Source organism: Heterocephalus glaber, unplaced genomic scaffold, assembly GCF_053883595.1.
Source record: "Heterocephalus glaber isolate CG9 unplaced genomic scaffold, H.glaber_assembly_v1.0 deba00001461, whole genome shotgun sequence".
NCBI classification, from domain to species: domain Eukaryota; kingdom Metazoa; phylum Chordata; class Mammalia; order Rodentia; family Bathyergidae; genus Heterocephalus; species Heterocephalus glaber.
This window is the reverse complement of record NW_028258308.1, coordinates 32,441,159-32,465,774: the sequence shown is the minus strand read 5'-3', so window position 1 is coordinate 32,465,774 and position 24,616 is coordinate 32,441,159. Positions and strand designations below refer to the sequence as shown.

Here is a 24,616-nt window from a genome sequence, read left to right as displayed (position 1 = left end):
TCCTTTATTATTGAAGTTTACTTAGGAAATTTAAGGCATAAATTTCTATAAATTTAGAAAGAAAATTCACTTTCATTTTTCACATTTTTACTTACATAATTATATTGAGCATCCCTAATCCAAAATCTGAAATGCTCCAAAATCCAAAACTTATCGAGCACCACGATGCCAGTAGAACCACACCACAAAGCTATTCCTCACACAGAATTATTAAGAATATTGTCTGCAATTGCCTTTAATGTATAAGATTCACAAAAGTGAATTTCAGAAAAATCTGAAATCTAAAACACTTCTGTTTACAGGAATCCTTATTGTGCTGTGGCAGAGGGATAATGGTTTGTTTTAGTTCCTGAAAAAGATTTTGTGAGATTTTGGGGGGTTTTCTTCCCCTACATCATTCTCCTTTCTTCTTTTTGTCCCATGGTAGACTGGAAAGGAGCAAGGTAACAGTAGATGGGAGTCAGTTTTGCCTACTAATACATACATGCTACTATTAAATATCAGAGATTGGAAAATAATACAAGGGCTAGTCTGAGAAAAAATTTTCCTATGTAAGTTTTCTATTCCTGTCAGAATCGATTTTTAGTAGCGCATTCCTTTTTTTTTTTGGTACCAGGGTTCAAACTCGGGTCCTGGCACTTGGGAGGCAGGCAGCAGAACCACTGAGCTAAATCCCTGGGCACATACTTTTGTTAGTAGGTTCCTAGACTAAGGTAGAGCTTATGATGCATCATTTATACTTTATTGGCTTGGTACTCACTGTCTTATCTCTCTCTCTGCTTTCTCTGCTGAGAACAAATTTTAATCATTACATTACTAGATGAACTTTTAATTAAAATCACTCATGAAAAAATTTTCTTGTATTGATTTGTCTACATTTTTATTATTTTTACAGAAAGAACATGCTCTCTGAATAACTGTACAGTGGCCAAAAGAATTGGAAAAGGAAAAGATGCTACTGTCATCTTTGAGCATTTCAGGAAACCTGTAGATCCATTTGCTCCAGAAAACTGTTCATGCAATACACAAAATTCAGAGATAAATTCCTGCAATGCAAATATTTCTAATTCTTATGAAAATGTGCAAAATGGAAACATTTCTATACTTGAAACATTTAGTGGGAAAACTGAGAACAGTTCAGCAGAAACTAGAGGCATTTCTCAAGAACATGTACATGATCCAGGTCCTTTGATGCCCAGTGATAACAAAGAAAGTGGTAATAATGGTTGTTTGTTTTCAACATATCTTAAAGATATTTTAAATCTTATGTCTGCTTCTTTTCCCCCTCACAATAATACTGACTCAAGTACGGTTATTACTTCAAAATTCATCAAAGACCCAAGACTGATGAAAAGAGAAGAAAGTATGGAGAAACAGAATAATACTGTAGGCTTCAGTGAGATTTTGCCATCTGAGAAAAATTTAGATGATAATTCATGTGTGCCAACTAATTCTGCCTCCTCATCTGAAGTTGTCCCTCATGATTGTGCTGCTCTTTCTGATTGTTTGGATACCCCTTGCTCCAGATTTTCTTTTGATGACTCATCATCTCAGACTCACAACATGGACCCTAAGGACTATCATTGTATACCGCCCAACCAAATTACCAGAGTCAGACAAAGTAAGGACCAAGGCCATTTTTCCTTCCCAGTTTCTTTGTTAAATGTTTCAGAGCTTGAGAACCAAAAACACACTGAGGAAAAAGCCCAGACAGCCCAAGAGAGAAGCGATATTCCACTTTTAATTAAACAAAACAATAAGGCACAGAGCACTTATGAATCAGTGAATACTTATACAAAAGACTCTGATAGTCATATCTCAAAGGAATTACATTCTTCTAATTTTAAAACTATATATCAGATTGGTCACCAGATGTCTACAGTTTTCCCGCTCCAAAGGAAAGAAACTATAGATGAATGCATTCAAAATATTGGCAAGATAAGAAATTTCACTGACCCAGAAGACAGTTACCAATATGAAGAAAAGCAAACTTTGCAAAAAGAAACTGATGATAATTTCACTGATGAAACAAAAATTATTCCAATTAATAATTACACTTCATGCCAAGAATACAAAGATGATGAGACTCTTGATTCCTTGGGGGAAAATAGTGATGAAGTATTAATTACTAAAGAGTTAGAAATGCCAGAATCTCTTGCCTCTACCAAAGAAGATAAGAGTGAACAGGATCACCTAGCATTGAAATTAGAAAGTAATCTTACTCTAAATATAGAGTGCCTTTCACAGAAGCATCAGCACTCTATGGATTATGAAGATAGCACCCATACAAGTTTTGTGTTTACTCAGAAGCTAAGGGAAATGAATTTGGAAAAAGCAAATAAATGTATTAGCATTATAACTGATCCTTTCCAGGAAGCAAAAGACATTCCTCAGACCAGAGAAACTTCATTTCATGGTATTGAAATAGCCCTTGACAATTCAAATTGCAGCATAACTAGAGAATATGTATGTGTCCAGAGAAAAAATGAAAATGAGCCAGTGTCAGATGATATTCAAAGAAATCACAAAGAAACTCCTTATATTGAAGATAAAGATCAGACTCACATTCTGTCCAGTAATACACAATTGAATGATGATAAATACCTAAATACTCATTTCAAAGGGCAAGGAGATAATGATAAAGAAAACAAAAATAAAGAGAATGATAGAACTTCATTTCCAGAAAACAAAATAGAGAAAATATATGGACGCAAGAAACAAGAGTATCATACAAACAATACTTTCTCCAATATAGTAGATGGAAGGAAGAACAAAAATGACAACAAAGTAGAAATTCTCATTTCTGAAGACATTGCTACTACATTCAACTTGATTTGGGGAGAAAAAGGTATGTCACCAGAAACTTCCTTATTAGAGGATAAAGATATTCTTGCTGCCAAGAAACAGAGAGATGTACCAAACATTGGAAGAAGTGTAGAGCATTTGGCTTTGACAACATTTCCTGAAATTGCAGATTCTTCTGTAGGTGTGGTCTCAAATCCTATGATAGAGTTAGCTAATACTACTTTGCCTGCATTAAGTGCAAATCGTGAAGCTCACCAAAGATACCAGTTTAAAGAAACTTGTTCTTCTGAGAGTCCAGATTTTGAATTGTTAGTAAAACACAAGACTGCTGATTGTGAAATTGATCTGGATAAAAATAAATTACAAGATTCATTTCATCAGCCAATGAATGAGAACTCACTTCAAAATTTTGAATTGGGAACTGAAATTGAAGTAGAATTAGAAGAGTATGATGATGCTTTTCTATTTCAACAAAATAGACACAGCCATGGAAATGTACTTGATGAAGAATTTGAGGCCTCTTATGAGGCTCTGAAGTCTCGTATTGATTGGGAAGGTCTATTTGGAAGCAATAATGGAAAGATGGACAATTTGGGAAGCACCACAAGAGAGAATATAGATCACCAGCGCTCTAAGAATACTATTTGTTTCTGTCCTTCTACTTACAAAAAAGAAGTCTATCCAATTCTATTTCCAGATCTACAAGTTAGAATTACTAATACATTTACACCAACATTCAGTCCCCCTGATGATACCCTTTCAGTGAAAGATAATTTTTACAAATGTTTAACAGAAGCCTCCACACCAGGAATAAATGAGGGGGAAGCTCCAGGATTTAAAATCTATTCCAAATCATTTTGTGAAAATTCAGGTTATCCATGTGCAAATCAGTTTGATAATTCCATGCAGGATTCAGGACTCTTGAGTAAATCTGATATCTCCCATTCTTCTGACTTGAGTCACAGTACAGATGTGAATGATATGTCTGGAAAGAAAAATGACACTTTTTCTGTTGAACCTTCTAACATCACAACAATAAATGGTGACCACAGATGTTTCTTTACAAAATCAAAAACTGACTTTAATGATACTAGAAATAAAAAGAAAATGGAATCAAGAATTAGCAAGAAATACATACGTGCATCTTTTAGGGAACAGAATATATCACATAAAGATTTAAGACAACGTGAAATGTGTGAGGAGGAGAGACTAACCAGTCATGACTCATCTGAGTGCTTTTCTTCATTATCCCAAGGACGAATGAAAACATTTTCACAGTCAGAAAGACACATTAGGGATGTCCTTGATATTCTAAATAGTGAAGCATCTTTATGTAAAAGCAAACGTCTTTCCAGGAAACTAAACAGAGCTGTTCTTCACTTAAAGAAAGCTCATAGAAGAGTTCACACATCTTTGCAGCTTATAGCTAAAGTGGGAGAAAAAAGAAAGGGCCCATTACCCAAAGCATATGAAATAACATGCAATAATTTCTGGGAAAGCTGTGACCTTCAAGGTTACAGTTCTGTATCTGAAAGAAAATATTCCAAGCATTTGTTATCAAAAAGAAAATATGACAAACGGGGGGAAAAAGTTTTTGGATTTGATGTTAATCAGTCAGCCTGTGTGTCAAAGCACAAATCGTACAAAACAAATGGAGAGAGGATTGCAATGTGCCATTCCAAGAGAAGTGTGACCAGTAGTGACTCAAAAAGTCACAGCACTGTTTGCATTAGAGAATTTTGTAATCAACACTCTGAATCACAGTTGTCATTATTCTCTATATCCCAAAGTACAAGTCAACCAGAATATAATAACAGTATACATGATTCACGATCATCAAAACTTAAGCCTTTTTCTGGAAAAACTGAATATCTGCTTTACTCAGATGAGAAACAATCTGAAAAAGAAAATCAAATTGATATGAAATTATCAAACATTAGTAAATGTGAAAAGCTTGCGGACCATGCAGCGCATAATAAGGATGTGGCAAAAAAAAATTCTAAAGTTAATAAAATAAAAAGCAAAAGCAGGTCAATATGTTTAAGTGGCACAAAAGAAAACAATGTAAGTTACAGCACAGACAAAAATGATGCAACATATATACCCCACACACAGGTGAAAACTGACATATTTATTTCAATCTTAGACTCAAACATGAAATCCTTTTTAAATGTTGATACTTACAAAAGAGATAACTGTATTATATCTGGTTGTCAAAGTAACCTGAAAGTAAATTTTCCTATAGAAAGGTGGACACCTTCTACTGAGAGCTACAAAGCAAGCATTATTACAGGAAAATTCCTTATGGGTCCATTCAGCCTAACTTTAATATCAAGCAAAAAGTACAATATTCTTCAGTTATCAACCACTCCAGTGACAGATAGTGAGAGAGAATCTTCAAAATCTTGTTTGAATAAACAAAGGATTCTTGCTGTAGACTCTTCTGCAACACCCACTACTATGTCACACTGTCAGCAGATACATGGTGGGAAGAAGCTTCTAAAGACACAATCTTCAAGTAGTCTCCATATAGAAGGGAATGAAACAAGTGTTACTGAGCATTCAGAGTTGGATCTAACATCACTAACTAGAGAGAATAAAAGTTATGGGGAAAATATAATGAAACGATCTTTTAAGGATAGTTCTCTGCTCTTAAAAGATAATATAAAGGATTTGTCAAAAAAAAATGATGCAAAGAAAGACACTTGGAACAGAAAAATTAGGAAAAATGAACAAGCAGAAAAAGCAGAAGATTCACTTTACCAAAAAAGCATGACTGAAGGCTCAATTGTTAAGATAGAGTACAAAAATCAAAAGAATAAAACCCTAAAAGAAAAATCCCCTCACTTAAATATGAAAACAGTTCAAAGTGACTTGATAGATTCTCACCTAAGCATTAAAACTACTCCAGAGGCAGTCTCTTTGAATAACACAGTTTCTAGTCAGCTTAACAAAAGAAAGAGGAAAGGAAAGAGAAAAGTTAGTAATGACTGTCAGTCTGGCTATATTTCCAAACCAGGCATTCTGGAAATTGATCATAGGCCTATTCTCCATGCTCATTCTGAAACTTCTGAAGTTACTATTCAGAAACCTACATCATATGAGAATGAATTAAAAGAAAATCATTGCTCAGTTACTCAGACAGCTCTTGTAACAGAGCTGTCTCAGATTTTGCAGAGAGCAGATGAAGCATCATCATTGGAGATTCTAGAGAAAGAAACTAAGACTTGTCAAAATATTCTCCCTTTATTTGTTGAAGCTTTTGAAAGAAAGCAGGAATGTTCACTTGAACAAATTCTGATTTCAAGAGAACTGTTGGTAGAACAAAATCTGTGGAAGAATTGCAAATACAAATTAAAGCCATGTGCTATTGACACTTTGGTAGAACTTCAAATGGTGATGGAAACCATTCAATTCATTGAAAATAAAAAAAGGCTCTTAGAAGGTGAACCAACATTCCGAAGCTTGCTTTGGTATGATGAGACATTGTACAGTGAGCTACTTGGCAGGCCACATGGATATCAACTGCAATCTAGTTTCTATCCTGCTTTTCAAGGAAGGTTAAAATATAATGCATTCTGTGAGTTGCAGAATTACCATAATCAGTTAATTGAATTGTTTACAGAAACGAAAAGAGAAAATAATTCATACTACGCCTTCTTAAAATACAGGCGACAGATTAATGAATGTGAAGCCATAATGAAGCATTGTTCTGATTGTTTTGACTTTTCACTTTCTGTTCCATTTACCTGTGGAGTTAACTTTGGAGATAGTTTAGGAGACCTAGAAGTCTTAAGAAAAAGTACTTTAAAGCTGATCAGTATATATGGAGATACTCCTACTGTTCATTCATATCCAGGAAAACAAGACCATCTATGGATTATTATAGAAGTGATTTCATCAAAAGTTAATTTTATTAAAAACAATGAGGCAGTAGGTATTAAAGTCTCTCTTTATGGTCTAGAACATATCTGTTTTGATGCTGCAAAAAACCTTGTTTGGAAAGAGAAAAGACAGTCTATCTGCAAAAAATATTCACAAAAGAACAAAGAAGTGATACATAAAATGAATAAATGTGCTTTATCTAAATTGCAGAAGATATATGACACCTTGTCTGAAAATTTAAACAAAGAACCAGCTTCCAATATTGAGCTTAAGGAAGACACTGTGATTACTTCCAGGAAGTCAGATAATTTAACTACAGTAGAAAACTTTAGGTTAAGTACTTTGTTTTTACAACCAGATATTTGCTGTATTGGTGAAATATTGGATCAGGCTGAATTTGCAGACTTAAAAAAATTACAGGATCTCACTTTGGTATGTACCGATCACTTAGAAACTTTAAAAAAATACTTTCAGATGCTACAAGAAGATAACATAGATGATATTTTTATCACAGAAGAAAATGTTTTGGACATGCTGAAAAATCATAACCATGGGGCTGTAATTTTAAAACCTGAAGCAACTGAAACATATATTGAAATCTCCATGCTCTCAGAAACAGTTCACTTTCTTAAAAATTCAATGGCAAAGAAATTAGACAACCAAAGATTTCGAGGTATGCTTTGGTTTGATTTGTCACTTCTTCCTGAGCTGGTTCACTGCCAAGAAAAAATGGTTTGTTTCTCATTTCTTGAAGATAACCCGAGAGATTGCCTTTGGAAAGCAGTAGAGACTGGAATTTCTGATTGTAAGAAAGATCTGGATGTCATCTACAAGTACAGTGAAGCTGTTAATTGCTCATATGCTCTTCATTTATTCTCAAGGGAACTTAAAGAACTTTCGGAAATAAAAAAGCTTCTAAAGAAATCTGAGTATCCCATTTCCACATACATTGATTTTGTCCCATATGTAATATCCATAAATTATGGAAACACTGTGACAGAGCTAGAACAAAACTACAGTCGGTTTTCTACACTACTCAAAAATATAATGTCTGTTCCTCAGAAAGATTTAGGAAAAATAGCCCATATTATGAAAGTCATGAAAACAATTGAACATATGAAAATTATATGTGCTAAAAATGCTAAATTAACCACTTCTTTTATCCTATGCCAAATACTACATAACAAAAGGAATAATTTCCAATTAAAGAGAAAAGAAAAGATGAATATTCATTTTACAATACCTGAGGAAAATATTAGACCTAATACTTCTGCAAAAGTACCCTCAACTTCAGTGAACTTAATCAAAAACATTTCACATTCATCTAAAAGGAGGCCTAATGCTGTGGACACGGGTGAAGACTCTCAGGAAAAAGAGAAAAATACTATTTCTAGCTGCAAAAAGCGAAAGGTAAGAATATTTTTAAAAGAAGCCACTATATTCTTTTTGAGAACAAGTCTACTCTTAGACAAAGTTTGCCGAGTTGTATTCAGGCTACTTGCATACAACTTGAGTATAGTTTAAGTACTGCCTTGAAAAACAAACTTACTTTGCTAGCTATTGGATTAAATAACTCATCTGGGAAATATTATGTTATTGTACATATGGGAGACACCTTGCAAATGTCCACTTTATTTAGAAAAGTTTGTGAAAGAGTGAGCTTTAATAGCTTTTTGTTTTTGTTTCTTTCAAATGCTGGTTATTGAATCCAGGCCTTCACACTTAGCTACATCTCTACACCTCCCCCCCTATTTTTTCTGGTACCAGGGATTGAACTCTGGACCTTGCGCTTACAAGGCAGGCAGAGGAACCACTGAGCTAAATCCCCGGCCCCCCATTTTTTATTTTGAGACAGAGTCTCACAGAGTTGCCCAGGCTGGGCCCTAACTTAAGATCCTCCTACCTCTGCCTTTCAGGGTGCTGAGATTACAGGTGTGCATCAGCACACCTGGCTTTCACAACTTCTTAGGGAACAGTTCATTATGAATGAACAAGTGTTCGTTGAATAGTGTCTGTGTCCAGTGTGTAATGAATATTAACAACTAACTAATGAAACCTCCTTGACTATTATCATCTAGATCAGTGATGCCAAACCTTTTAGAGCTTTCAGTGATAACAAACATCCCGCTGTGACACGTGTCCCATAGGTTCCCTATCACTGATCTAGATGGAGAAATTGAGCAGTTATTTTTAAGTAATTATCAAGAAGTTAGAAAAAGTCCTATATAAAAACATTTTAAAGTTTTTATGTAGCATGTACAAACCCATTCTTAATGAAAACCTTAGGATACATGCGTTATCCTCTCATTTAAAAGTAAGAAAACTGGGCCAGGGAGGTAGCTCAGTGGCATCAGGCCTGCCTGGCAAGCACAAGATCCTGAGTTCGATTTCCAGTACCAATAAGTAAATAAATGGAAGAAAACTGAGGCATAGGAAAATTTAAAAACTTTCTAAGGTCACATACTAAATGGGAGAACCTGCATCTAAAACCAGACTTAACTCCAGAGCCCATACTAACAATTGTCCCTGCTCTACTCAGAGGCTTCCCTGACAACTTTTGAGAAATTCTTAGTTCAGAAGTAAAGAAACAGAAACCTATATGCAAAATGAAAGAATCTTTGCTCATTCCAATTGTACGTATTTGTGACTTAATCCAGAGAATAGGAACTTAGTCACCGTCTTTTTAAAAAGTTTTGTTCTTAAAAATTTTTGTTTGTATTACTACATCTTTACAGTGCATAATGATCACATTTATTGTAGAAGTTGGTGTATGTGCATATTACATCCCAGTTCTTTTTACTTCCCTTCTGTTCTTCCTCCTCCCTCCATCTCTTAATCTCCTTTCCATTTACAAAATATCTATCACCCTGTTTCCTACTATTTTTTATTTTGCTCTTTATACTTTGGGCTTCTTATTTAAGATATAATATTTAAGATATGATAAGCTTCTGTATCTGATTTCTTTCAGTTAACCTTATGGTCTCAAGGTACATCCATTTTCCTACAAATGACTCAACCTTTATCCTTTTCCATGGCAAGGTAGTATTACAGTATGTATAAATATCACATTTTCTTTACCATGTACTTGTTGATGGACATATATGCCACTTCTAAGTTTTAGCTATTATGAATTGTGCTGCTGTGACCATGGATATGCATTTATCACTGTAATATGATGTCTTTATTGCTTTGGGGAAGGTACCTTGAAGGACAATAGCTGGATTGAATGGAATTGGTAGTTTCAGTTTTTTGAGGAATCTCCATACTGATTTCCATAATTTTACATTCCCATCAACAATGTAGAAGGGTTCCTATTTCCCCTGAAGCCTCACCAGTATTTGTTATTGTTTGATTTCTTGGTGATAGACATTCTTTCTAGAGTAAGATAGAATCTCATCGTTGTTTTAATTTTCATTTCTGTAATGCCCAGAGGTGTTGAACACTTCTCATCTGTTGGCCATTTGTACTACTACCTGAGAAGTGTCTGTTCATTTTAGTTGCCCATTCTTTTATTCTTTTACTTTGGAGGGGTCTAACTTTTTTTAGTTCTTTATTCTGGATATTAGTCCTCTGACCAAGGTGTACATGGCAAAGTTTTCCCTGTTTTGTAGATTGTTCATCCACTCTGTTAGTTCTTTCCTTTGCTGTGCATAAGTTTTTTTAATTTGATGTAATCCTTTTTGTTGATTCTTTATGTTATTTGTTGTACAATTTGGGTTCTGTTCAGAAAGTCCTTGCCTGCCAAGGTTTTACCTGTTTTATCTTCCAGCAGGTTAAGTGTTTCTGCTTTAATATTTAGATCTTTGATCAATTTGATTTTAGGTTAATACATGGTGAGATATATGGGTTTAGGTTCAATCTTCTGCATGTGGACAGGCGGTTTTCCTAATATCATTTGCTAAAGAGGTTATCTTTTCACGAGCATATGTTTTTGGTCCCTTTGTCAAAAATCAAATGGCTGAATGTGCCTGGATCCTCGTTCTAAGTCTTCTATTCTATTCTGTTGTTGCTCATGTCTTTTTTGTGCCAATACCGTATAACTTGAAATACCAATACCAATACCAATAACTTGAAATACCAATATAACTTGAAATCTAGGATTGTGATGCCTTCTGCTTTCCTCTTGTTGCCCCGGATTGCTTTTGCTATTCTGGTTCTCTTCTGGTTCCATTATCAATTTTAAGGTTGTTTTCTCTAGTTCTGTGATAGTGCTGTTGGTATTTTGACTGGGATTATATTAAATCTACCTATCAGTTTTGGAAGTAGGACCATTTTGACTATATTGGTTCTGCCTATCCAGGAACAGGGGACATCTTTCCATTTGCTGATGTCCTCTTTGATCTCTTTTTTCAGAGTACTGTAGTTTTCATTGTAGAGATCTTTTACTTCCTTTGTTAGGTTAATTCTAAATATTTAATTTTTCTTGGTGCTATTGTGATCAGTATTGTTTTCCTAATTTCTTTCTCTGTGGTTTAATTATTGGTGTACAGGAGCACCATTGATTTTTGTGAATCACCTATTGTACTATGTTTGTAGCAGAATGGTTAATAACCAGGACAAAACAAAAGCAGAAAATATGTATTCCACATCAAGAGTGAAGTGAAGATGATACTAGAAAAGTGGTTTTATAACAGCACAGGTTGTAATAGCCGAATCTTGGAAACAGCCCAAATGCCCATCAGCTGACAAATGGATAAAGAAGATGTGTTTTTTTTTTATAAAATGGAGTACTCTGCCATAAAGAAGGATAAGCTTGAGACATTTCTAGCTAAATGGATGCACCTTGAGACCATACTCTTAGTGAGATAAATCAGACACATGTGTTTAAATACAACATTGTTTCTCTGGTGTGAGAAACCAAAAATGGAAATAAGGACCAAAATATGTAATAGATACTGGGAAATGAGAAGAAAATGTTCAAATGAGAAGGGGAACAAGGGCAGGGGGGAGAAGAAGGGACCAAAAAAGAGAGAATAGAAGGAAAAAATGGAAACAAAGCTTTTGTTAATATAAGGAGAGAAAGAGGGGTCAAAGGGAGGGGAGGGGGATGGGATAAAAGGAAGCAAGACACGTCATGTACAGATACAAATTCCCTATGATGAATGTTGTTATGTATATCTAAAATATACCAGTAAATGTTTTGCTTCAAAAAAAAAAGGCCTAACTGACTTTCTATTTTTTTTTTTTTCCGGTACCAGGGATCAAACTTGGGTCCTTGCGCTTGCGCAGCAGGTGGCAAAACCACTGAGCTAAATCCCCAGCCCACTAACTGACTTTCAATAAATAAATAATTTTATTATGTTGGTGAAAAAAAAAAAAAACTGGTGTGAGAGCAGGGCACGGTGGCACATGCCTGTAATCCCAGCTATCTGAGAGGCTGAGAACGAGGATCACAAATTTGAAACTAGCCTGGGCAGCATATCAAGAGCTTGGCTCGAGATTAAAAGGCCTGGGCCTATAGCTTAGTGGCAGAGCATTTGCCTAGCATGCCTGAGCACTACAAAACAAAGGCTTAGATTGTTAGATTTATTAATGTACTTTGTAGGAGAACACGGACCAAAACTATTCTCAACAGGAAGATATGTTACCAGGTAAAAGTACAAATGAAGAAAGTTAAGACATATCACTTATTGCTGTCACTTGAGATATGAGTTTAAAATTTAACTTAGTTGGCAGAAGCTAGATAGGATGAAGTAGGTTGTTTCATGGACTAGGTTTTGTAGCTCAGTAGTTTGTTTAGTATATGCAAGGTCCCGTATTTAATCTCTCACACACACACACACACAAAAAGAGGCAGTGGTAGTTTCACATTACATATAATGTGTCTTAAGTATAGGCCTAAGGAGTTTAAATTTCATTCTGTACATACCAAAGTGTAATGTCATGTGAAATGTGCTTCTTTAGTGATTTAAAAGGTGAAAAAATCCTGAATATAGTGAGAAGTATTAAGCAGCTGTAGTTTACCAAAGGGTGCTGATTTATAGACTAAGTAAACATTCATACAGGTTGAGTATCCTTTATCTAAAATGCTTTAGGACCTGAAGTATTTTAGATTTTGTATTTTTTTTAGATTTTTCAAATATTTGCATAGCAAGTTATCTTGGGGATGGGACCAAGTCTAAACAAAAAATTAATTTATGTTTCATATAGTTTTTTTACAGTATTTTAAATAATCTTGTGCATAGAACAAGATGGTGTAGAACATAGAACAATTCTGGTATAGAATTTTCCATTCTGGCGTCAAGTTAGCACTCAAAAAGTTTTAGATGTAGGATCATTTTGGATTAGGTATGCTCAACGTGTATTTGGTAGACATTACTTAAAGAATTGATGTGGCTCAGTGATCGAATGGTAAAGATGAAATAGTCATGAATGAACTCGCAGAATTAATTTTAAAATCAGAACAATGTTGCACATTTTTTTAAAAACTTCAAATATATGAAATATGGAAAGTCCACCAGAGTCAGTTTTTTGAAATGAGATTAATGTATATTTTTTTATTTTGTCATCTCTAATGGAAATTTTATTTGTATCTTTTAAACATAGCTTAACATGAACTATATCTCAAAAATCAACAGAGAGAAGGCAGTGTTCAGGTGTCTAAGGTAAGAGCTGCAGTTAACCCTGTCTGAAGAAAAACTAAACAAAATTAGAAGAAAAAAGCGATTATATGTATTACTCTGTTGTATTCTGTATTTCTTATTATGCAGTGTTTTCAGTTAGCCTCAACATAGTCAGGCTTTATTTTGTAAGTCAGTAGTCTCCAACCCTCCTGGCACCAGGAACTGGTTTTATGGAAGATAATTTTTCAGCCGACTGAGGAGCCAGGATGGTTTCAGGATGATTCAAGTGCATTATACTTATTGTGCACTTTATTATAATAATATACAATTATGGTATATTATAATAAAATAATTATACAATTCAACGCAAAATCTGTGGGATCCCCAAATTTGTTTTCCTGCCACTAGATAGAGCTGTATAATTGAAGTATATTAACTCTCTTGCCACTATAAAGCCTGCCACCAGATGCAGCTTGCCACTTGTTACTCATTAGTAGGGATTTAATATGAATCTGTAAGCAATTGATTTATTATGATCTCTGCAGTCAAACATCTGCTAATGTTAATTTGTATTTGCAGTCACTCTCCCACTCTGGCATTGCTGCCTCAGCTCCACCTCAGATCATCAGGCTTAAAATTCTCATAAGAAGTGTGTAACCTTGCATGTGTAAATTCACTGTAGGCTTTGTGCTCCTATTAGAATCTGATGCCACTGCTGATCTGACAGGAGCTCAGTTTCTTTCAGCTTGCTTTAATATTGTCTAAATTTAGGTTAAAATGCCAAGGATATTTAATTTTGGATTAAAGGTGATAATTACAATCTCGGGGGGAGGGGGATATTTACAATTAATGAAAATCATCAGTGGGTTGGAGATAGATATATAAATTAGAAACTATACCAAGCAATTGATAAAGTGATAGTTTCTTACTTTCTGCTGTGTGTGGGGGGTGGGGGATGCTAGGGATCAAACCCAAGGCCTCATACATCCTAGGCAAGTGCTCTGCCACTGAACTACATCCCGAGTCCAGTTTTCTACTTTTAAAAGTCTTTATCAGGAAATATTCATAGCCAAAATTATTAATTTTACAATATTAGGAATACAAAATGCAGAGTATATCATTTTCAGCAGGAAAAGTATCTAAATTCAAACCAAGGGAGCAGTTTCTTGTATATTCTAATAAAATGAGCAAATGTCAAACTTGAGAATTCTTCTTTAAAAACTCTGAATAAAAATTTGAAATACAAATTTCTGTTAAAATGTTGATTGATCTGTTAAAATTTGATTGACATAGTTCAGTGGTTGAGTTCTTACATAACATGCATGAGGCCCTGAGTTCAATCCCCATCACCAAAAAAGAAATTCTGACTATATAGTTAAAGTTGTTTATATGTTGTTAATAGGACTACAGGATTTCATCCCAAGGGTGAAAACAAAATAGGATCAAGTTCATCTGACAATCTGAAACGAAACTATGTATCTCCAAAAAGGGATGAAATGCAGAGGTCACTAAGTGCCTCACTTTCACCTTTAAAGAACCTACAAGGCACTTGCACATCAGAGTCAGAAAGCAAAATAGATTTAACTAATAGTTCATCCAATACCTCAGAACACCACATTGGACAACAGGAAAACTTAAATAATATAAAGAAAAGAAATGTGAATTTTGGTGCTCCTGAAACAAAAAGTTATAAAAAAGATTGTGCTTCTTTTGCAACTTGTGACCTAAAAAGCATAAATGGCACTTTGTCAAAAGACCAAGAAATACCTTCACAGAAACTTCTTAAGAATCTCCCAGATCCTGCACAGAAAACTCATCTTTCAAACCTAAAACCAGCAACTAATGACTCTCTGGTGCCTAATTCTTCATCACTGTTCTCAGAGCCTATTTCCCTTTCTGTGAGGGATATACATACCAACCTAGAAATAAATGGAATAGTCTTAGAACATCAAGATAATGAACTATTAGATTCATCTATTAATAAGTCCACAGGTGCCAGTTTTCCAGAACCCATACATACCCACAGCAGATATCCTGATACATTGAGTCCCAGTCCTATACCTTTTGGAGCATCTGGAAACTTAACCCCTGATGTGAATCAAACAGCAGAGTATTCCTTTTCTCAACAACAGGATGAAGAGAATTCAAAAGTCCTAACTCAGAAAGCTGCCACATACTGGAATGAACTTCCACAGTCTGCCTGCACCCCAGTATATAATTCTTCTGACCATTCACTGCAAACTCCATACTATTCTTGGTGCATTTATCATTACAGCAGCAGCAATGGCAATGCCACTACCCACACATACCAAAGGATAACATCATATGAAGGACAGTCACCTCCTTCTGGAATATTGACTACACTTACAAGTACTGTCCAAAACACACATTCAAATCTTCTGTACTCTGGATATTTGAGTTACTTTGCTGATCAGCCACAAGCAAATGCCTTTGTGCCAGTGAATGGGTATTTTCAATCTCAAATGCCTATTTCTTATCATTTTCAGCAACCAATTGTTTCACAGTATGCTTCTCATCAGCCATTACCACAGGCTGTTTACCCTTATCCTCCTGCTCCAGGTGTGCTTCCAGAAGCTCCTTGGATTTATGGTGAGTTGTATAAGTTTTAACATTTGAGTCTTTTCATTTTTTGTACACTTATGTAAGTGGAATTCACAATAAGTTATATATATACATACATATATACATATATATCAGCCATTTTTCCATTTATAGAATTGTTCATATATCAGAGTTGAATTATTTTATTTGTTGCAAATCTGGTTGTCAGAGATTAGAGAAAAAGAACTGGTCATGTCACAAATATATCCTGAAAGAAAACTCAATCCTAGGGAGTAGTTAAATAAATTATAGTTACTTCCATACAGTGATACAACCATTAAATTATTCATAAAAGTTCTTAATGACATTACAATTTTTTAAACTATGTCATATAAACTTAAACGCCAACATTTTAACTTGACCACACCCAGGTGATAAAATCAGAGATGTGTAAATTTCTGCATTTTCAAGATTTTATACTCTGAAATATAAATTATCTTGATAACTGAAGGAAATTTTTGAGTAAAAAATCATGGTGCAAAAGGAAGCTTCATATAAAGCAATCTTTTTCTTTCAGTATATTAATATACAGTGCTTTAGTGTAAGTGAATGTTGTTAATTGAAATGTGTTGGTAGAAAAACTTTGTATTTTGCCTCTGAAACTTGAAATTTTTTCTTTAAGCATCTAACTATTAAATATGATTAGAAGTTTTTAATTAAATTGAAATGTGAATTTATTAGACTTAAAGCAGAATTCTAAAATAATTATTAATTCTGCAAGAACAGTAATTACACCCAAGTATCCTCCCATCAGATAACATGTACTTTAAATAAAGGTAGCATCTGTTAATACCTTAGAGAAATGCAAGAGAATTCCTTTTAAACAGTTGTTTCAAACCCTGTCAACTGTTACGAATAAGTACAGTACAAAAAATTATTTAGGCACCATTTGTGTGAATTCAAGTAGAAGCAGACTGTTGCCAGGGGAGAGGGGATGCTAGAGATTGAACCCATGGCTTCTTGCATGCTAGGCAAGCACTGAATCACTGAGCTGCATTCCCAGCCTCCCATAATTCTGTTTCTGATTAAGAAATCTTGTCACCTAGTTAGAATTGAGATACTTCAGCTTGAAAAGCAGAACTGTTCACATCCTGCATGTCCAGCCTTGTTTCCCACTACTTCCACCCCTGTATTCAAATGTCATTGACTTTCTTACTGTCTCTCATTTGACAGTCACTGTGGTACTTTGTGCATGCTTCTCTCACATAATAAAATTGAGTGGTGGTGTAACACCTTACCTCCCTGCCCCACAAAATGCAGAAATTTTTCACCTGAAAAGTAGTATAGTACACTTTAATTTCTCAAATTGGAGATCTTTATTTTAATTATTTCATAAAAGCTTTCGTTGTTTGAGCTTTCTTGTGTTTTAAGTAGTTAAGCTATCTGTGATTTTTTTTAAAAAATCACTGTGGAATCAAGTCTAGCTGTGACTTTCAATGTTATTACCTCTTTGGCTATATTGATCAAATGAAAATAGAAGAAAAAAGTTATTTTTCCAAAACTCCATCTAAAAAAATTAGGAGGCAGTTAACAATGTTTTAAGCACATTTTCTAGTTTTCAGAAGTGCAGATGATCCATAGAGATCACCTCTCACACTTGCATTAACTGCATTCTTAAAAAGATGTGAAAAATCTCTCTGAACCATATATATCACTGGTTTGTTCAATATGCTAATATTCAACACTAGAAAATGGAACTAAAGAAAGGTGCTTAAATTGAGCCCTGTGTGCCAAGGACATTATGTTCTTTATTAACATTTAATTATCACAGAATACCTGAGGGAGATATAGGGATAGTGCTTCTTTTTTTTTTTTTTTTTTTGGTACCGGGGCCCGAACTTGGGGGAATAGTGCTCTTTTACTAATGAAGAAACTACTCTTCAGAGAGTCTTAAATAAGTTTCCCAGGATCCTGTGGATACTAAAGGCCAGGTGTGCAATTTCAACTCTAATCTCTTTGGTTCTAATGTAGTCTCAGTTTCTGCTTTACTATTATGTATCATTAGCCTACATCATTAACTTTTCTAAAATCTCTATGGGTTTTTCTTCCAGCTCCATGGCAACAAGAACCTTTTCAGCCAAGACATTGAAAGTAATCTTTCTACTGAAAAGAAGATTTAACAGTTTTTTCCAAATATTTGTATCTATATCTTATTTTAATGTTCATCATTTATATGTATGGAAATTTGGTATATAAATCATATAACCCTTTATAAAATGTGTAAGTGCAATAATGCATCACTTAAAGTAATAGGAAATTAATTTCTAACATCCGAAATACCAAAATTGTTTCCAGGTAATTCCAAAGAGAGTTAATTGAGCTTTTAATAAGATTAAGGTCAAGCTGGGCCGGGGATTTACCTCAGTGGTTCTGTCACCTGCCTCACAAGCACAAGGACCCAAGTTTGATCCCCAGTACCAAAAAAAAAAAAAAAAAGATTAAGGTCAAGCAGTAGTAGTAAAATCTTTCAGATTAGGTTTTTGTTTCTGGGGTTTTTTTAATGCATAGTTTATGATCTTAATGCCATTTTATTGAGCTGCAAAAGAATCTTCTTTCTTGAACTGGTCATTAAACCAATAATTTCATAACTCTTTACACTTTATTGGTATATTTTACAATGCTATCTTATGGTGAGCTCCTTTAATTTTTTATGATTTTTACTCATAAAATATTTTTAAATAGAAAAAATTGGTTCAGATGTTTTCAGTTTCCTTGAAGGATTTTTTAAGTTTTTTACTGGGAAACAGTTTTAATTATGTAGGAATTAAAGCATTTTCAATGACTTTCTACAAGCATCCTTTCTATGATGTTTCTGTTGTGTGTGTGTTTTATAATTTAAATTGTTCTTTTAATAATTTTTAGGAAATAATGTTTATACTTACACAGCTAGTTTAGCTGTGTTGTAGTAATTTAAATAACACTGCATAAATACCATTTTAATATTCTGGTTACAGTGAGGTTTTTTCAACATTTTGCAAAAGTAAAAAATTGTACATAAGATAACAACATATAAGTGTGTAACTATGGCCTTGAGTAATGTCTCTCTTCATACATTACTTTTCTTACCCATCCCTTATTTTCTTTTAAGATACCAGTCACAAAAATCCCCCAGAACTGAAGGAATCTTTTTCAACTGCTAGTTAGGCTTAAAATGTGACAAGAGATTTGCTTTGACTAAATCTAAAGAAATAGCTAGCCAAGCTTCAATGTTTTCTCAAAGTTTTATTAGGAAACTTTATATATTAGCTGGCACACACCTCCAGAGTACAATTTTGCTATGTTTAAGGTAGAGTAACTTGTTTTTCAATTCAGAAAGACAGAACTCCCAGGATAAGTCTAAGCCTCTTTGGTCAGATTAACCAAATGGAGTGGAATTCAGGATTCTTGAACAATACGGATGTTTAAAAGGAGAAATTCAAACACAGAACTATAACTGAAAGATAAAGAATTTAAAAAGATGACAGAATTAAAGCAAAAGTAAAATAACATTTTTTCAAAGTTTTAAATCAGAACTCATGAACCAGGTATGAAAGCAGTCAATATTAACTGTTAATCAAGAAATTACTGGGCTGGGGATTTAGCGCAGTGGCACCCCGCCTGCCTCAAAAGCGCAAGGTCCTCAGTTCAATCCCCGGTACCACAAAAAAAAAAAAGAAAAATAAAAGAACTTACTTTGTCTCAGCCGTTTCACTTGTTTGGTTGTAGGAAGATGTCACAAAGTTTATTAACAATCTTTCTAAGGCTGGGGACACAGCTCAGTGGTAGAGCCCTTGGCCATTCATGCAGTCCTGGCTTCTATCTTCAGTACTACAAAAGAAATAATATTCTATTAAACCAAAAGTTGAATATTCTAGTTAAGTACTCTTTAACAACTTTCAGATTCTATTGCTATTATCTCTATGACGTTACTTAATTTCTTCCAAAAAACTAAATAATTTAAAAATTCTGCATTTTGACAAAATTTAAAAAACTGGAATATTTTCCTCTTTTACCTTCAAGTATGTACTTTGATTTTAACAATAAATAATAAAACAAAATTGAATAAACATTATAAGAGAAAAAAAACCCTGCTTGTTTAGAAGTGTTTTGAAACTTGAATTATCTAAATAAACTGTGTTGCTTCTAATTTCAGATGGTTTTTTTCTCCTTGTGTTCTTGAAAAATGAGAAAAAGACTAGCTGAAGTGGTATATACCTGTAAAATCCCAGCTACTCTGGAGGCTGAGGCAGGAGGATTGCAAGTTTAAGGCCAGCCTAGGCAACTTAGGCCCTGTCTCAAAAAGTAAAAAGTGCTGCAGATGTACATAGCTCAGTGGGAGAGTGCACCTGTGTTTAATCTCCAGGGCCGAAGGAAGGAAAACGAGAAAAATATGAATAGTCCTTGGTTCACACAGTCATTATATGTAAAACAAGCCACAAAGAATTGCTTTCATCAGGTAAGGAAATAAAGTTCCAGAGTACTCCTTCCACACTCTATCTGCCTTTGCTTTATCCTGCTTCCTCCTTTCCTCTCACATTTTTTTTTTCTTTTGTGGTAGTTCTGGGGATCAAATCCAAGGGCAATCTACCACTGAGCTACATCCGCACCCTTTTTATTTTTTATTTTGAGACAGGGTCTCTTGTTAAGTTGTTCAAGTGTGACAGATTTTCAATCCTCCTGCCTCAGCCTCTCAAAGAGCTGCAATTATAGGTGTCCCCTCATTCTTAAAAATGTCATTACTGCCTGGAGTTTTATATGACAAGCCAAAGACCTTAGGTAGTTCTCATTCCAGTCAAGCAAGAGAGCAATAGACATATAAATAAATAATCTCACATCAGGAAAAGTGATACACTGAAGAAGAAACTAAGAACAAATTACAGATATTCCTCATTTAACAACCTACCTGTTTATAAAGACTGTTCAGATTTATGCTTCACCACTTGGACTTGTCGCCCATCTCTTTTTTTTTTAAGTACACTTCTGAATATCTTGTTTAGAGCCTCAGTGTCTTTTTTGTACAGTACACCTTGTTCTTATTTTTTGCTGCTTTACTGTACAGTATTGTAGTTTTATGTTATATATTACAGTACCACATGTAAGTTATGCAAATAAAAAAGTTATCAAGTTGGAGTTTCCTTTGACCATTTCTTCTGAGTATTGTACACACTATATATAATTCCTCATTTAGCAACCAGTTCATGTAAAGACCTAATCAATCATGTTACCGTAGCTCGGGTCATTAAACTAGGAATGTCTAATGGAGTAGAGAATGATTAGATGACACATAGACTGACAGGTTCAGGAAAATCCTCTAGCCAATGTAAGACTTTGCCCCATTTTCCTAATAAGAAAATTCCTCTCGAAAATAGTATTTTGGTAAATTGACACACTTCTAGGAGTATAGATGAAATATTTAAATGTCAATTATGTAATAGAACATTTTCAATTTTAACCCATATTTTGCAGAACAGTTTTATTTTTTTCCCCCATTAAGTTTATTGGTACATTTTAGGTATAAAATACAGTCACATACATCATTGGGATCTTGTACCATTACATGAGTATCTTGGTTCTTATTTTTTTCCCCTTCCCCTGCCCTCCCTTCACCCCCTCCACCCTTCCCTATTTGCAAAGACTTTGTTTCGGTATTTTTTATTTTCCCTTCTTTCCTTTCCCCTACCCCTCCCACTTCCCCTGCACCTTTAGACCTTTACTTCCTATTACACAGTATTAATTATACATTTTTTAAATTACATTATCAAGATCTAGGACACATTACCACAGATTTTACAGAATTTAAAAGGATATAGAAAGCATATTACAAAAATCTGTTTTGAAATAAATTTGACAACTTCTAAGAAGTACCTTGGAAGACAAATTAATGAAACTAACTCTGGAGGAAATATAAAATTTGAATAGCACCTATTAAAGAAAGTATATTCCTACCTTGAAAACCTACCTATATAACAACAGGGTCGTATACATTTTAACTGATAAATTATATCAAACATTCAAAACAGAAAAAAAAAAAGGAACACTTCTCCCCTCATTTTAGGAAATCAACATTTTGCTAATCCTAAAACTGGATAAAGATAATAGAAGAAAAAAGTATGAACATAGACAGAAATTTGTGTAACAAAACAAACTATTAGAAGTCAGATCTGGTAGTATGTAGAAAGTGCTTTTATTATAGGGATGGCAGTGTTGGTTCAGCATTGGAAGATCCACCCCCAAAAGTCATCATTTTAACAGAGGAAAGGAAAAAGCCGTATGATCCTCTCACTAGTTGGAGAAAAAGTATTGGACTGAATTCTACAGCTGTTCATGGTAAAAGCTATCAGGAGACTAGAAGTAGAACAGAACCTTCTTAACAGATTAAAGACATGCACTCCATACTTCCAGCAAAAACACCTTATATGAATGGAGAAGATACAATGCTTTCTCCCTAAGGTGAGAAACAAGGGCAGTTATGTCTACTCTTCATCTGTCTATTAAACTTTGAAACATAGGCCTAAACCAAAATAGTCTGGCAATAAAATGACACAATTAGGATAGGATTGGCAAGCAAAATCTTTATATGTAGATGAAATGAGCATCTACAGAGAAAATACTAAGAAATCTTTAGGAGCTCCTAGAACTTGTATTTGAATTTAGCAGGATTAGAAAACACAAGGTATATATAAAAATTCAGGTCTGTGTATACTTGCTATAAATGAAGAATTGGATATTGAAATTTAAAAGTTATGTAGGAGTACAAAGGACCTAGAAAAGTAAAAAAAAAAAAAAAAATGTTGGAAGACATTTAGTACCTAATTTTAAGACTTCTTCTAAAGCTACAGTAATCAAGGCAGTGTTGGTGTAAGGAAAAACATATAGATCATTGGAATAAAACAGAATCTAGAAATAGAACCACACATATATGGTCCACTGAGTTTTGAAAGATTATTTAACATTAACATTTTATAGAAAAAACTCAATTCAAGATCCGAGGGAAAGACAGTGTTTTCAGCAAATGGCACTAGAACACCTGGTATCCGTATATAAAAAATTAACCTCAGGGCCGGGGATTTAGCTCAGTGGTTTCGCCGCCTGCTGCACAACCGCAAGGACCCGAGTTCAATCCCCGGTACAAAAAAAAAAAACCTCAAACCTTTATTTCCATGCATAAAAATAACTTGAAAGGATCTATGAACCTAAATATGAAAGACAAACTATAAAACTTTAAGAAGAAATTATAAGGGAAAATGTTCATGAAATTAGGGTAGGCAAGAACGTCCTAGGATACAAAAAACATGATGTATAAAAGAAAAAAACTGATAAATGAGATTCCATCAAAATTTAGAACTTTAAATGACATCGTTAAAATGAAAAGTAGTCCTTAAACAGACCATATTTACAATGCATATAACCTATGACCAGAATACATAAAGAACTCTTACAGCTCATAAATAGACAACCCAATTAAAAAGTAGACACAAGATGATAAATAGCCAGTACAGCACAAGGAAAGGTGTGCAACACTAGAATCAGAAAAATACTAATCAGTACAATAACAAGATTGAATTATACACTCATTAGGGAGATGAAGTTAAAAGTTTTAAAAGCCTTGTCATGACTTTTTGTTGGAATCTCCCCGAGTGTTTAATTTGTTACGCCCAATAGATTCATTCTGCTGGGCTTCCTGGGGTTGTGATCCTCGTTGTCTTTTCCTAGGATATTGTCTAAAACTTTTTGGAGTGCCGGTTTGGTATTCATAAAGTTCCTAAGGTGTCCTTTATCATGAAAGTATCTTATTTCTCCATCAATTTTGAAAGATAGTTTTGCAGGGTACATCAATCTGGGTTGGAGGCTGTTTTTCTTTAGGGCTTGAAATACATCACTCCAAGTTCTTCTTGCCTTGAGGGTTTGCATTGAGAAATCTGCTGTGATTCTGATGGGCTTTCCTTTGTATGTGATTTATTTCTTTTCTCTAACTGCTTGTAGAATTTTGTTCTTCTGTTGGGTTTCTTGAATCATAACAATTATATGCCTATGTGTAGATTTTTTTTGATGAAGGCTATTTGGAGTCCTATATGCCTCACTTATCTGTATGTCAAGTTCTTTTCCCCTGCTTGGGAAGTTTTCTGCCATTACTTCTGTGAAGAGTTTTTTTATGTCATCTGCACTTTCTCCTGTTTCTTCATTGACTCCAGTCAGTCTTATGTTATTCTTCTTTGCATCGTCTACCAGCTGCTGGATTGCTTTCTCATGGTCCCTTACAATTTTAAAGCAATTTTTCTTTTCCTGGTCACTAATTGCAATCTTATCTTCTATATCTGAAATTCTGTCCTCACATTGGTTCATTCTGCTGCATAGACTTTCAATGGAGTTTTTAATATCTTGGAAATCTGTTTGCATCTGTTTTATGGATTCCATTTGTTTCCTATGTTGGGATTCCATCATGTTCCTCAGATCCTCTATTTTTTGTCTGTATCCTCTCAAGATTTATTAATCATGTCTTGCACTATGGGCACAATCTTTGCTGTTAGCTGAGAAATTATTTCTGATTTCATTTTTTCCAGATCCTCTTGTTGCCAGTTCAGGTAGTCCAGGTTGTTGAGTATCAGATTGTTCAATCTCATTTCCCTTTGGGGTTGCTGTAGGTGATCTGGAAGTCTGTTTTTGAGGCTTGTTTACGTGTCTTCTCATTTCTACGGGGGGGGGGTGCTCCTGGCACCCACATGGGTCACTCTGCCCTAGGAGTGGTGGAATGGCAGCAGGGA

At 34.4% G+C, this 24,616-nt stretch overlaps 1 protein-coding gene across 3 annotated transcripts in view; it reads left to right on the top strand.

The window, feature by feature from the left end:
- Tex15 (testis expressed 15, meiosis and synapsis associated) overlaps positions 1-20,941 on the top strand; it is a 100,438-nt gene extending 79,497 nt beyond the window's left edge. For all 3 annotated transcript variants that reach the window (XM_021236856.2, XM_021236851.2, XM_021236852.2), the window contains 4 exons: positions 896-8,100; positions 13,237-13,295; positions 14,656-15,863; positions 17,927-20,941. In XM_021236856.2, the coding sequence (XP_021092515.2) occupies positions 896-8,100; positions 13,237-13,295; positions 14,656-15,863; positions 17,927-17,964 (8,510 nt within the window). In that variant the 3' untranslated portion in view covers positions 17,965-20,941. The remainder of the gene's footprint in view (positions 1-895; positions 8,101-13,236; positions 13,296-14,655; positions 15,864-17,926) is intronic.
- The last annotated feature ends 3,675 nt before the right edge of the window (positions 20,942-24,616 follow it).